We start from the raw sequence: 15,178 nt of genomic DNA on the forward strand, positions 1-15,178 counted from the left end.
AGGTGACTACCTCTTGAAGCTCATCAAGAAAATGCAGAGTGTGTACAAAGCAGTAATCACAGCAAAAGGTTGCTACTTTGAAGAAACTGGAATATAAGGGGTATTTTCAGTTGTTTTACACTTTTTTGTTTAGTGCATATTTCCACATGTGTTATTCATAGTTTTGATGCCTTCAGTGTGAATCTACAATGTCAATAGTCATGAAAATAAAGGAAACTAATTGAATTAAAAGGTGTGTCCAAACCTTTGGTCTGTACTGTATGTAGAACAGTATAACCTATTGTTCTACTCTTCATTTATAATTTGTAAATATAAAGAATGTGGCAATGTACCAAACCTGGAAAATTTGGAAAAGCAGAGCACCAGAGATAATTAAACGGAGAAACAGAAGATTAATAAAAGAACTTGGAAAAGAAGGAAGATAGACAATTTCTCAAAAATGTGATATTTTTTACTCTATGAAAAGTCAAACTGAAAACTTTTGGTAGCACTGTATTTGAAGGGGTGTGCGTAAGACTGATGTAACACCTGTTATAAACATGAAGGATTCTTCATGAATACTTAGGACTTTTGTTATTAAGTTTCATTCAGTAAATAATTACACTTTAAGTGCAAAGTTCACACCAAACGTTTTGACCATCAGTCACAGCTATATAGTCAAAAAACATCATCCTCACAATGAAGCATGGCAAAGGCAATATCACTGTGCATTTCTTTGGGAATTCTAGAAAAAAAATCTCCATAGGGAAGAAATGATGAATAAAGAAAAACTCAAAAAATGTTTGAGTTGTGCAAACATCACCCTTTTAAAATGAAATACAATGAATGAGGAGATCCACGTAAAATTGGTCAGCTTAACTGACTTAAAAATGACTAAGCTGATGAATATTTGTCTGTCTTTATTAATGTTAGACAAAAAAGGCTGAAATAACAAAACAAAATTCAGGATTATTGTTAGAAATAATGTTTTCTGGATTTCTTGATTGTTTGTGGTTAATGGTTCATTTGAATTTGGTCAGTCATTTACGTGCTCTTTACCATGTTTCTTGTTGATGCTGCGAAAGTTTACATGGCTGGAGAAAAAACAGAGGGAAGTGGTCTGATGTCTGGCCAAGCCTCATTGCCATTCTGAATGTTTTGCTGTTAACAGTATTTTTCTCTGTACTTGAACTCGCCAGGACAGAAACATGCCTATTGCTCCAGACTTTCTAACACAGGTTTAAACCGAACCAAAAATTACTAAAACTCTGAACATAGATTATCCACATGTAAGAGTGGTTTAACTATAAACTAAATGTCTGTTCCCCAATAGAGAGAAGGACCGAAAGGATTTTCAAGAGCTCAAAATTTTGTTGTTGTTGCTTTGCAGGAGGTTCAGACAGACTGAGTCAGATTGTTGGATTTCCATGACATTTTTTCACAATATCAGAGCAGAAAAGAAAAGCCACTGAGCACGTACTTTCACAATGTATGAGCACACAGCAAATTTCCCTTTGGCTGCACTTTATTACGGTCACTAAACCTCTTAGAGCGGCTCCAAGATCCGTCAGCTGTGGTATTCATGACCTCCAATTATGTCTGCAGCTACTCCAAGAAGCAAGTTTTATTGGAGAGTCTCAATTCTGGGACAGATTGCTCTGTGTTTCTCTTCCTCGTTTTTTAATCGGTCTAAGCAAACATGCAGGCGTGTGCCTTAGCACACTTTGATTTACAGTTCGCCAGTGACTCAGCAAATCCTTTCTGTTTGTCTTTGCCATGTGGGCAAACTGAGACATAAAATAAATCTGAGCTGCACTCAAGTTTTCTGAAACTCCATCTTCCCTCTCCCAGAGTGCTAGGCTGTGCAGAAAGGTTGAGAGTCATGGAACTTACAGAAAGTTGAACATAAAACAGATTTATTAAGACTTTGAAGTTACTGACTGTTGTAATAAACGCAATAAAAGTTACATATATGTTTTTGAGTGTTTCTTTCTGACATGCTGAATATCCATTTGTGGACCAAATCTTGACTGATGGTGACTCATTCTGATCCTTCTAATGCTCGGAGTGGGATAAGTGTCATGAATTGTTGTATTGACAAGTGAGGATGGACCCAGGTAGTTGAGTAAATTATGGTTTTAATTAGAGGTGTGCCGATTGATCGACCGATTTCCGTGAAAAAGTGTATGATCGGTGATCGCCGATCACTGTCTCTTGTTGCCGATCACCAAAACTGATCACCTGCATCTCATTTCGCAGCCTGCATGTGCAGCTGATCTCCTCTTTACTTCACACTGCGCAAACCGCAGCAACAAATCCTAAGCAATGTGTTGAGGACAGGCGGCGCTGCTAGGAATCTTGGGCTCCATGAGAAAAAATTAAATTGGGTCCCCCTTCACAGCTGCTGTTACAATTTCTTGAGTCTATCTGATCCATCAAAAGCGTCACAATTAGAAAGGCTTGCAACTGCCTTGCTTTTTTTGGTCCAATACTGATACTAGCACAATATTCACTGTTAGTGAATTTTACATGCAACAGTCCACATACTGCATGCAAATAAGTTGCTTCCACCCATCCATCCATTTTCTGTACACCCTTGTCCCTAGTGGGGTCAGGAGGGGTGCTGGTGCCTCTCTCCAGCAAACATTTCGGGCAAGAGGCGGGGTTCACTCTGAACACGTCGCCAGTCTGTCGCCGGGTAACACAGAGACAGACGGTACACTCACACCGAGGGAGAATTTAGAGAACCCAATTAACCTAACAGTCATGTTTTTGGACTGTGGGAGGAAGCCGGAGTACCCAGAGAGAACCCACGCATGCACAGGGAGAACATGCAAACTCCATGCAGAAACACTCCGGACCCCAGGACCTTATTGCTGCAAGGCAACAATGCTACCAACAGCACCATTGTGCAGCCCAAATAGGTTGCTTAATTTTTTTTATTATTAGTTTTAGCTCATTGAAATGTCTAAATGTCTCACCAGCAACAGTCACAGGCAGCATGCAAAATATACGTGAAGCAAACCAGACATCTCAAAAAATGCTATGTTGTTGCATTTTGTTCAAGCTGCTATAACTTTATAAAAGCTATAACTTTAATAAAAAATATGTTTTTTCCACATTTGTTAAAGTTGTCACCATGTTGTGACAGCTTGCTATGAAATAGATAAACAGTGAAAAGATCAATCCCCTCCACCCTCTCCCTGAGCTGCTATTGCTGTCTAAAGAAATGCAACGTTTGGACCAAAAAGAACCAATCAGAACCAGGAGGACAACATCATTCAGTCACTGCTAAGTGTGCTAATGGAAGATTTTATAAAGATTGTTTCAATTTCTGTGAGTAATAAATACATTGTTTCTGTTGTGTAACTGTAAAAGGAGTAGAGAGACAGGAAAAATCCACATAGGTTGAACACTATTGATAATTAGGTTAGGTTCTTAGGTTATTTGCAGCATGGATGGTGTATCGGTCAGGATACAGGAAGGAGGACATGAGATCAAACTTGACTTAGATGTGAACTGGTTTATTCGTCGTGATGCTCAGTGTTGCCAGCAGTTTTCCGTCATCAACTTAACACTCGGAGCATCACTTCTCAAGACTACACCATGAATGCGGTCTCACATACTGAGAACGCAGCAAACTGACCCGGAAGTATATTAAATTGCTCCCATGAGCAGAGCGCAGCACTAAACTCCGACTTACGTCACTTCCTAGGATACTCTCTAAACCAACATTACAAAATAAAATACAGAAATGTCAGCGCCTTTTATACAACTATGTTCCTCACCTTTTTCACTGGTACAGGGAGGAGGGGTTTATGCTAGTGTAGGGGCTATAGCTGCTGCTGTCTGACTCATCTGTTGGTAAGTGCTGTAAAAGGTACAGGTACAAGGTTAAATATATGAATATGTTGTTAAATTATTTCTTTCATTAATTAAATGCTAGTTAAATGGAGTGTTTGCCTCCCAGAGGCAGCAGCAGGCGTTTTCTACTGCCTGCTGCTGAATGCCATCACTGTTAAATGTGCTAAGCAGGAACGAACCATTTCATGCATGTCAGGGAGGTGTTCAGTGCAAATATGGATATGTGCTTTTTCGTCTGGGAGTAGCATTACATTTTTCCTGCTAAAACAATTTTAAAAACACTATATGATTAATTTTGCTATTGAAAGGCCCCAATTTTTTTTTCTATTTCTACAAGATAAAAAAGATAAAATATTTTTGTGGGAGGGTCCAACAATGACTTTCACTGGGTAAGAACTTTTTGAAAAGTACTTTTTTTGCAGTTTTGTGTTTGTTTGTGTATGAAAATATGAACTATAAGTTTATGTGGTTATATTGAGCTACTCTCGCTTGTTTGCTAAAGCTATCTTCAGTTATTTCTAAGCTAGCATTATGTGGAACACAAGTGCTTTTTAGTTCAGTTCACCTAGAACAGGGGTGGGCACTCCTGGTCCTCGAGGGCCGGTGTCCTGCAACTTTTAGATGCATCTCTACTTCAACACACCTGAGTCAAATAATGAGGTCGTTAACAGGACTCTGGAGAACTTGACTGCACTTAGGAGGAGATTCAGCTGTTGGATTCAGGTGTGTTGGACCAGGGAGACATCTAAGAGTTGCAGGACACCGGCCCTCGAGGACCAGGAGTGCCCACCCCTGACCTAGAATATGCAGATGGCTATTTTCTGGTCGTTTTGCGGAAGTTGTTTGAGGGTAGGATGCCTCAATTGTTTTTTTTTTTTATTATTATTTTCTCTGGCACACAGGACTGTCAATGTTAACGTTAGCGCACGCGATTAACCTGAACATTTTAAGGCTTTAATATTACACAATGCAGAGCCTCTCTTCCGCGGAGGGTTATCTAGTTCACAGCACCGCATTGAAAATTGAAACTCTTCAACTCACCGCATCTAGTTTACTAGCCCGCAATTTCACCTGCAGGAATTACACCGGTCTTCCCTGGCTAGATGAGGACAATAGAGTGCCACCTCATCACAGGAAATGAATGTAGAGGAACATTTCTAAACCAACGTTTAAAACAAACTGTCTTTCTATAGAGCTTTGGAACTTGACGTCACTGCTCTAGGCGTAGGGATATAAGCGCCATCTTGTATGGCCATAAACATAACTGAGAAAACGACTGTCTCACAGATATTTAGAATTTTTGAATCTAAGTTACTTAAAATAATTAGCAATGGTTCGAACTTGCTGCGTTATTGGATGTAATGTCCGATCACACAACCGAAACGGTAAAAAGATGAAAACAGACTTTCGTTTCACTATTTTCTTGCCTGTAAACAACACGAGGAGGCTAAGCTATCGGAGCTAACGAAAAGGAGACGAATGTCCTGGGTATCAGCGGTGACACGTCCTGATATTACGTTCTCCAACATTCCAAGATATTGTAGTACTTGTATGTTTCTGCTTATGCCAGCACTATTTTCCATGCTTGCTAGGTCGATCTGAGTTTAGGTGCGTTACTGTGCATTTATCTCGTTAACGGAACTGTGCATGCAGTGGGTGTGTGTTCCAGGGGAATGTTTTGGTGGTGGGACTGTTTTTCTGTTGGATGCTCGCTGACTCTGATGTGGACCTATGAAGTTTGTCTGCATCGGCGTTAGAGCACCTAAAACCTCCCAGCTGTACTCCTGTTCGGTTATCTTCATTAAAGAAGGATTAACATTATTCGCTCCTGGAGTGGCTATTATCCTGCACCTTTACAATCCATCCGCGGGCCCCGTTAACAATATCTACAAGTTTGCTCCAGACATGTCCATTCTGGTGAGTGTTTAAATTCGCTTTGTGGGTGTTGTGTCATAATGTTTTGCTATGATTTTGTCCGGGTTTACTCATGTTCGGTTACGTTGATGTTAAATGTCACTTACGTGACCTTTAAGTTGGTCAACCTTGTTTAGGGCGGGCTTATATTTTTTATGTAGCATAGTCCAAGTTTTGTCAGTGGACATCGAGGTTATTCCATTATTGCGAAGTAAACTATTTTACTTTTGTTATAAAATTTACAGCATTAATACTGATATGTGGCCTGATATGTCCTCTTCGAGGCAAACCGAAGTATGAAATGGATCAGCTCGATCCAGACTGAATCTGGGTCACTGCGAGGTAAACGCCACATCGGACCGAAATTCACGTAAATTAAAGAGGCGATACAGCAAAACCATGGAGGATCAACAAATGGGGGAGCAAGTTACGAAGACTGTTTTCATTATTTACCCCAGAAGAGGTAAATAACGAAAACACAGTAGCGGAGGCTGTAGAAGAGGAGCAAGTTGGAGAGGCTGAGGAGGAAACCCCAGGAGAGAAGCTCAGCAAGGCTGCACACTCTGAAGAGGAACATGAACCATTTGTGTTGAAATATGTGTTCAGTTAGAAGTGGCTGTTTTCTGTCATTTTATAATTTAATGTGGTAAACATTCATGAAACATTTGATTCAAGCACTTAAAGTTGCATGTAAACAGGTGATGAAATTAATCAAATTTCAAGTAAAAATGTGATATCTAAAATGTTTCAAGTCCATCCATCCATCTTCTTCTGCTTATCCGGGGTCGGGTCGCAGGGGTAGCAGCTTCAGAAGGGAGGCCCAGACTTCCCTCTCCCCAGCCACTTCTTCCAGCTCCTCCGGGGGAATCCCGAGGTGTTCACAGGCCAGCAAAGAAACATTGTCCGTCCAGCGTGTCCTTGGTCTTCCCCGGGGCCTCCTCCCAGTGGGACGTGCCCAGAACACCTCACCAGGGAGGTGTCCAGGAGGCATCCTGACCAGGTGCCCTAGCCACCTCAACTGGCTCCTCTCGATGTGAAGGAGCAGCGGCTCTACTCTGAGTCCCTCCCGGATGACTGAGCTTCTCACCCTATCTCTAAGGGAGAGCCCAGACACCCTACGGAGAAAACCCATTTCGGCTGCTTGTATCCGCGATCCCGTTCTTTCGGTCATGACCCAAAGCTCATGACCATAGATGAGAGTGGGAACATAGATCGACCGGTAAATCGAGAGCTTCGCCTTTTGGCTCAGCTCTCTCTTCACCACGACGGACCGGTACAGCGCCTGCTTGACGGCAGACGCTGCGCCGATCCGCCTGTCAATCTCCCGCTTCCTTCTTCCCCCATTCGTGAACAAGATCCCGAGATACTTGAACTCCTCCATTTGGGGCAGGACACCCCCCTGACCCGGAGAAGGCACTCTACCCTTTTCCGGCTCAAGACGGGCAATCACCCAGGGCGGCAGCTTGTGGGGGGTGGCAAGACCTATCTCTCACTGCATCTCCCATCCTTCTGTCCATAGACTTATGGATGGAAGACATAGTGAGAAATTGCCATCTTACTGTATCTGCCAACCTTATGTGTACAGATAGAGGTACAGAAAGTGTCTCTGTCTGCAAACATATATGGATAAGGACAGAGGAATGTATCTGTCTATGGAAATGTCTCTCTGTACCTGAGTATTAAGTTAAAATTAAAACTAGTATCACTGAACATTGTTATTTTTCAGGAAACAGCATCAAGGGCACAAGCGGGTCCAGCAGCACCTTTTGCCACCTAGAGTATTTTTTTCATAGATGAGAACTATAAGAACTGTTTCAGTAATGCCTTTACAAAACATATTTGGTAGTTCACAGGCATATAGGCTAAAAATGTAATATGTACTTAAAGAAACAAAAGGGTAGTTTGGAACAATCTCTCATCTGTTTCTAGGGATTCATTGGCCTACAACCCAGAAAGCGGAACAAAAGCTGCAAAAGAAAAAGTGATGTCAAAACCAACAGAATGACTTATGCAAAACACTAGGACAACAGTGAACCCATGTGTGTCTAAAATAGCACAGTAATTATATAACATGGTTACTGTGATTTCATCACATTTTTATCATAATAAAATTACAGTAATCCTGTAGTAGAATTACAAAAAGTTGTCATTTTACAGTAGTTCATGAAACTGCATACTATGCTAGCTTTTAAAAGTTTAAATGTGAACTTGCAACTTAATTTGCCAAACCCTCAAAAATGTTTTATCTAATTGAAAAGAAACATACATATATATTTTTAAATCGCTTTAGTTTATTGTCAATGTAAATCTGACAAACGAATATAAATCTGGCAAAACAAAATATAGTATTTTGCAACAGCAATATTTGCTTGTTACACAGAAGTAAAAGTATTGCAACAAAGTGAAAAATACTCTGATCTAAAAACATAACTGTTACATTTACCCTCATGGTAATATTACATTGAATAAAATGAATTAAATAATCTTTACTAAAACAAAAGTGCCCAAACGTCAAAGTTTCCAAGCAAACTGCATGTCAGAGTCATAAAAACAATGTTTTACCATCTTTTCATGTAAAACTTGCAGTCAAAATTCTAAATATCTGTCATTTTCTTAATTTGAAGGAAGGAAGGGACCCAGCAATGTCTAATATTGAAGTTACATGTTTTTCAAAACTTTATTGGAACCTCAACAGTACATCTTAAACATTTGGGCAAGTTTAAGACTTGGTGAACAGCCAAACAAAACCAACATGGATGGATTCTGAGTTGGTCTCAGTCCTGAACTTCTCCAGAAATCATCAAAAGGTTGCTGACACTGAATCATTAACAAAAAAACCTGCAGATTTTTCTGCAGGTTTCTTTATCTTTTATTCTGGAAGATAAAGAAAAACATGTTTTAATACACGAAAGAAACAGCACATTAAACTCCATTTATGTCAGTTAAAGACAGACAGGATGAAAAGGAAAGATTTAGTGGACAGACACTCCTTCCTTCATTATAGCTGTCCTGTCTGTCTATTAGAAATGTACAGGACAGATACAGAGAGACAGGCAGAGAAAAGACAGACAGGGAGAGAGACCTACGTATGCAACATTTATATGCAACATCAACATATCTATAAAACACTAAGACCATAGACATCTACCAAAGACACATAGCAACGACATAGACCAACAACATCTACACATGACTTCTGCTTATTTTTGAAACAAATGGAACCCCATAAAAAAGTACTTACCCGGTGAAAGTCATGGACCTTACCAGAGGGGCCGCTTTTCATTGGCTGATGCCCATTCTACGTGGTCACGTGCGTGGCCGTCTCACAAACACACTCGTCCCGTTAGCTAAGTACAGCATAATGGCAGAACTGATACAACTTCTACACCTTGAAGCCTGTCTGCTACACAGTCTTATGTTAGCTAAACAGATCAATATGCAATGTGTACTGTATCTGACATACACTAAAGATTTTATTTTAGCAGAAAAGGCTTTGGACTAAACTGTTACTCGTGTTAGCCACTCTAGCACCAAATACAGCTAGTCAATCAACCATCGCTGTGTTCAGGGAAACGTTGATTAATAATCGAGAAATAAATATCAAGCCTGGAAACTTGATATCGTAACGGACTGAATGTTATGTTTTTAACGTAATCTTTGCTCGTCTTGCGGGCGCGGGCGGTTGCCATGGTAACAGGTGTGCTTAAACTACAAAGGGAGAGAGAGTAAAAAGGTAGGAGTGGTTTTGAGTTGATCACCTGTTCGGGTTATTTTACCTTTGTTTACCTTTGCTGTGGCTCATTACAGCCGCTGTAGTTTCTAAACGTTAGACTAATTACCTCGATCGTTTGTGAGTATGTCATTCACAACAAACATCAAATAGAACAAATATATTTCATAAAATTTTAACAAAGAAATGGCTTTGTTTGTTAATTATGTGAAATTAAATTAATTATATCCCAACTTCAGAAGATTTGCCTTTACCTTTACAGAGCTCTTTGGTTCCTCCTATCAGTCTGTAGCTTCTCATATTGATGTCATCAAACCAAATTTCAGATCTACCATAACTGACTGACACCTGCTGGCCTCAGGTTTGCAACCAGCTTGTGATTGAGAAACCAGTAACCTCCTCCCAGATGATGACATGAACTTGTTAGTTCCTCTATCCATTGTAGTAGCTGATATATTGTGAAAATCCGGTAGAAATGATGCACTAATCGAGTCATGTTTACATAGAAACAATGCCCCGAGAGGCTTTGTTTGTGAGACTTGCAACCCTGGGTCGGTTGTGGGTGGAGCTTGGTAAGGTCTATTGTTGGCCCCGCCCTCTAGCCTGTGAACGTTCGCCTCCAGTTGGTAAAAATCCCACAGTGCAACTGTATGTTAAAAATTTACAGTACAGCAGTAAATATCTGCACGTGATCCAGCGGTCCAATCACGTCCCATATACTTTGCATATGCATTCCAGATCACAGTAAAGAGCTGTATTTTCAAAACCCAGCCACCTTACTGTATTTTCATGCTGTAGTTTTTACAGCCATTTGTTACAGTGTAGTTAAAGCCCAGTGGACCGTCCCCAGGATACATATAAGAATCTGACTGTAGCAGCAGTTTTCTTGTGAATCTCTTATGAAACTGTGGGCTTTGCCTCAGAATCTCTTGAAGGACACAGTTTTCCCTGATGCTTGTCTGCCTTTTCCTGCTCTGCTTTTCCTTCCACTCAACATAGCACTAGGGCATAGGACTGTGTGAACAACCAGCTTCTTTGGAAACAATTTTTTTACTTGAATTAAAAATAAATGATAAATTATTTTTGAAGCACCAGCGTCTGATCCCTAAGGAAAGATCTCAGAGAAAAACCCAAAGAAAAGATGTACATGATATCATAAGCCATGTAAATCCAAAAAGAATCAATTTGGTCCGTTGAGTCAGATAATGTTTATATGAGGTCACTACTTTCATAGTCACATCTCATGCTCATTTCTGCACAGAGTTCTTATACAGCATTTCATGCTTCTTATCACCAGGCAGATAGCACATTTGGAATTCCATGACCTCAGCACTCTGGGAGTCTAGCCTGTGTAAAAGAAAATAAATTCTGCTCACTCTGCACTTTGATTCTCTCTTTGTGTATTTATTGGTGCAGCTGCAGCTGTGGGGTGAAAATGCTTATTAAAATGGTTTTGCTATCAATGTGTTAATTCAGCGCTTCCTAATTCCGGTCCTCAGGCCCCCCTGCTCTGCATGTTTTAGATGTGCCTCTATTCCAGAGCAGCTGATTCAAATGATTGCATGACCATCAAATGCTGCAGAAACCTGTTGATCACCCATATATTCAATCCAGGTGTATAGCAGAAGGGAAACACCTAAAACATGCAGGGCAGGGAGGCCTGAGGACCGGAATTGGGAAACATTGTGTTAATTGATGGTAACATTTACCTGCTTATGTCAAATCGTTTTCTAAGACTTTACTGAAAGAAGGGAAAACCTGCGGACCTCTCTGTGTTCTTGCTTCTTGTATGTCTGATAGCTTTCTTCCATCTTTCCCCTGTGTATGGACTACAGGTTGGTGAAGGATGCCCCCTGGGATGAAGTTCCTTTGGCACACTCGCTGGTTGGATTTGCCACGGCCTACGACTTCCTGTATGAGTACTTGAACAAAGGCCAACAGGATCGCTTCCTTCAGGTGATAGGCAATGCATCTCGCTTGATGTACGAGAAGTCCTATGTACGTGGCTGGGGGTTCCAGTACCTGCACAATCATCAGCCCACAAACTGTGTGGCTCTGCTCACCGGAAGCCTGGTCTACATGACCCAAGGTGGGTGCCCACCCTGTGGGGTTCCCTGCCTTTTTCTAGTCACCCCACAGCATCTTCCTGAGATCAAGTCACAGGTTTATGTTTCAGCCCACAACTGACCTTCTTAGGTGTTTCAACCAGTCCTTGGTCAGTTTACTAGTGTGTTTTGGGTCATTGTTATGCCACAAGGTCTAGTTTTGCTTCAGCTTAAGTTTTATTTTTCACATGTTCTCATGTTTTCCTCAAGCTCAAGTATTAAAGAATACTATAATATCACAATTATGGACAGGTCCCTAACCATCACGTTTCCACCTCCATGCTTCTAACAGCTGGTATCAGGTTCTTTCTTCTGGAATAGTGAGTTTATTTTATGCCAAAGGCATCCTCTGGACCTCAAAACGTACAGGAATTAATCAAAACAAGGGAAAGGTTTAAAGGAAGAACAAAAAAATTAAATAAAATTATCCTCCAATGTTCTTCTTTTGGATAGAAAAATAAAAGTCTTCTTTGGAGTCTTTTTACAATAACACAAAAACTTTTTTTTTCTTAGAGTAGAATATGCTTTAATAAGCAAGGGTAAATTGCTTATTTGTTGAGAAACTACACCCATCCAAAGTGCTAGCACTTTGGTCTGCTCTTGGTGTGATGGGTGCACTTTGGATAACGCTAATATTTAGATATTAGTGTTAGTAAGCATTAATATAACCCTTCTTTTATATAACATTTATAACACTTGTAAAATTACAAGTACCGTATTTTTCAGACGATAAGCTGCTACTTTTTTTCTCATGCTTTGAACCATGCGGCGCCTGGTGCGGCTTTTCTGTGGATTTTTCTTCAACCGCCACAGGGCTCTTTAGCAGGAAGTGAGTCATTGGAAGTCAAAATTGGAAGTCAAAAGAAAAAAGCGCAAATTTTTATTTAGAACAAGCACATGCTAGCAGCAGGCACAGAGGAGAAATGTTTTCAAACTCATACCACCTCATCATGGAAACAGCACGAAGAAGTTCATGTGATGTAGCTTTTAAGTTGAGGGCTATCAATCTGGCAGTACAGGAGGGAAATAGAGCTGCTGCACGTAAGCTCGGTGTGAACGAATCCATGGTTTGGCGTTGGAGATGGAGGGCTGCGTCCTTAATATCAGATTTACGAAGGACGCAGCCTTGTAGAAATCCGAGAGCGGCAAAGATACCAGCTGCTTATAGCCCAGTGCATCTTACATATGTACATTCCCAGCTTTTTAAAAAAATGTTTAGGTGCGGCTTATAGTAAGGTGCACTCTATAGCCTGGAAAATACAGTAAATTAAATATGATCTAAATACAGAATAAATTAAAGGTCCACGAAGTAGCTTTCAAAATAAAAGTGTCACAAAATAAAACACCATTATGAAATAAACAATAAAATAATTACATAAATAAATCTTGAAAATAAACAAAGCAGTGATTGACAAAATAAGCTCCCCATTAAAAATATTTACATTTAACTTGCTTTTATTTTATGGTGACATGTATTTATTTACTGGAGTATTTGTTAATTAGTTATCAATAACAGTATTTATTTATTTTGAATGAAACAGTTCCATTTTTTCATGTTTCTGTTTGGAACCTTGGTGCACATTTTCTCTAAAAGTTAAACTGTGCCATCTGTTTCTGATTGAACAGATTTTCATATCAACAGTAAAAGGAGCCTTCTTTAATATTAGTGTTTTAGGGTTTTTGAGGACTTTTTTTGCACCTGGTGGTCTGCTCTTGGTGTGAACTCACTTAGGTAGGCAGACTTGCAAACTTACTGACAGCAACAGATTTTAAATTGTTTTTTAATCTGATATACCAATATAGTTTTTATCAGAAGGTGCAGACAGCTCTTTGGATTTAACTGTGCTGTTCACTCTCACTTCAGCAGTCAGGAGCACACAGAGTCTGCGGCTTAAATAGTTGAGTCTGAGTAAGAAAATATACATTTGTGTGCGGTTTTAGCCACTTTGAAGTGGGAATAAATGTGGAGGTGCTTTGATTTAACATCACCAGAAATTTCACTTTTTGTTACATTTAGCAGAAAATTTTAAAAGTATTTTATTCCGCTTATAGTGTTTATTTATAATACTTGAATTTAGGATTGCTGAAAACTAATATAAGAACTAATTTACTGTTCAAATAATTGTGAAAACCTAGAGGGTCTAATGTTTTTTACATGACTGAAGCTGTTGGATAAAGTATTTTTTTCAGGCGCTGTAGAGGTTCCTGATCCTTAGATCCTTCAGTCATAAAATCAAGAAAATTATGAACAACCCTGAAAAGCCTCTTAATGAGGCCAGATATTCATGAGAATGTCTTAGGAAAACAAAGTGTTTTAAGTCAGAGACTTCTTCAAATTCACTGTAATAAAGATTGCTGCAAAAGGTCTTTCCTGCCAACAATAACTCTATGAAGAATTTGAATTAATATGAATTACAACATTTAATTTTCCTCATGGATCAATAAAGTACTTTTAAAATGAACTGAATTTAAGCCACCCCGTTGCTATGGTTATGCATAATAAAGTAGCAAAGTATGAAAAATATTCCCAAATGTCAGTCAAGTTAAACAGAATCCAAAACAAGAAGATGGAGTTCAACAGTTATCCAAGAGTTAAACAGTTATCCAAAAAAAAGTACATTTTCCATTATTTAATCTCAATTCAAATACAGAGCTACTCTGAAATGTATGTACTGTTTTAACATTGCTGTGTAGTGACAGGGTACTGCAGTGTATTCCCTGTATGAGCAATAATGCTGTGTTAGTATCAATGTGCTATTTGTGTGTGTCCAAGCTATATTTCGTGTTTGGGGGTAAATACCTGCTCTGTCCTGGCCAGCGGTCCCCAAGTCAAACACTGGTCAGGAAAAATCCATGGGGAAGACCAGCCTATTTGGGTGGGTGTCTGCTCAATCCCACCAACTTCTCTGGAATCCTGAATGAGCTGTGGTCAGAGTGTTTGTGGGCTGACTTGTTCTTACAGTAAACGGTGTGCGACAAAGGCAGCATACATAGTGCAGAGCAGCACAGAGAGGGAGGCCTAATATAGCCTCAGCTGGATGATTGGAAATATGTGAAAGAGAAACACTTTCTGTTTTATTCAAGATCATAAACTCCTTCAGGTTTTTAAAGCTGAATCTTTCCTCTTTCCTCACCTACAACAACTCCCATTGCTAATTTGAAGAGGCAAACCGCTAAACCAATCATTATTGTACTAAAGTATTTTTAAGGTCATTTAAAATCTGGAGTAGATATTAATTATTCATATAAGAATAAGAGCTGATGTCACACTGGGTGTGAGAAAGGGGATGTAGGAAGAGAAAGAAAAATCTATCTATGAGTGATATAAGAGACATATTAGTGACAGTAATAAGATTATGGAAAAGATGGATGGGGAGAAATTGGATTTAGCAGTAATATCAAGGGCTTCCACCTTGTTGTGCATGACATCTCTGTACACACCTTTTGTTGTTTGTTCTCACTTTGTCTGAAAGCCCAAAATGTTGTAGTTAGTTTTAAAAGAGACGTTTTCTCTCTTTGTCACATGATGGCCTAGGTTCCTAAGGACTTACAAAATATCTGTGACATGCTTTGGTTAAAATACAGC

At 39.6% G+C, this 15,178-nt stretch overlaps 1 protein-coding gene across 3 annotated transcripts in view; it reads left to right on the forward strand.

Moving 5' to 3' along the window:
• Positions 1-15,178, forward strand: part of dse (dermatan sulfate epimerase) — a 70,471-nt gene that overhangs the window by 12,311 nt on the left and 42,982 nt on the right. For all 3 annotated transcript variants that reach the window (XM_023347236.1, XM_023347233.1, XM_023347235.1), the window contains one exon: positions 11,323-11,576. In XM_023347236.1, coding sequence (XP_023203004.1) covers positions 11,323-11,576 — 254 coding nt within the window. The remainder of the gene's footprint in view (positions 1-11,322; positions 11,577-15,178) is intronic.

The sequence above is a fragment of the Xiphophorus maculatus genome, chromosome 15 (genome assembly GCF_002775205.1).
Source record: "Xiphophorus maculatus strain JP 163 A chromosome 15, X_maculatus-5.0-male, whole genome shotgun sequence".
NCBI lineage: Eukaryota > Metazoa > Chordata > Actinopteri > Cyprinodontiformes > Poeciliidae > Xiphophorus > Xiphophorus maculatus.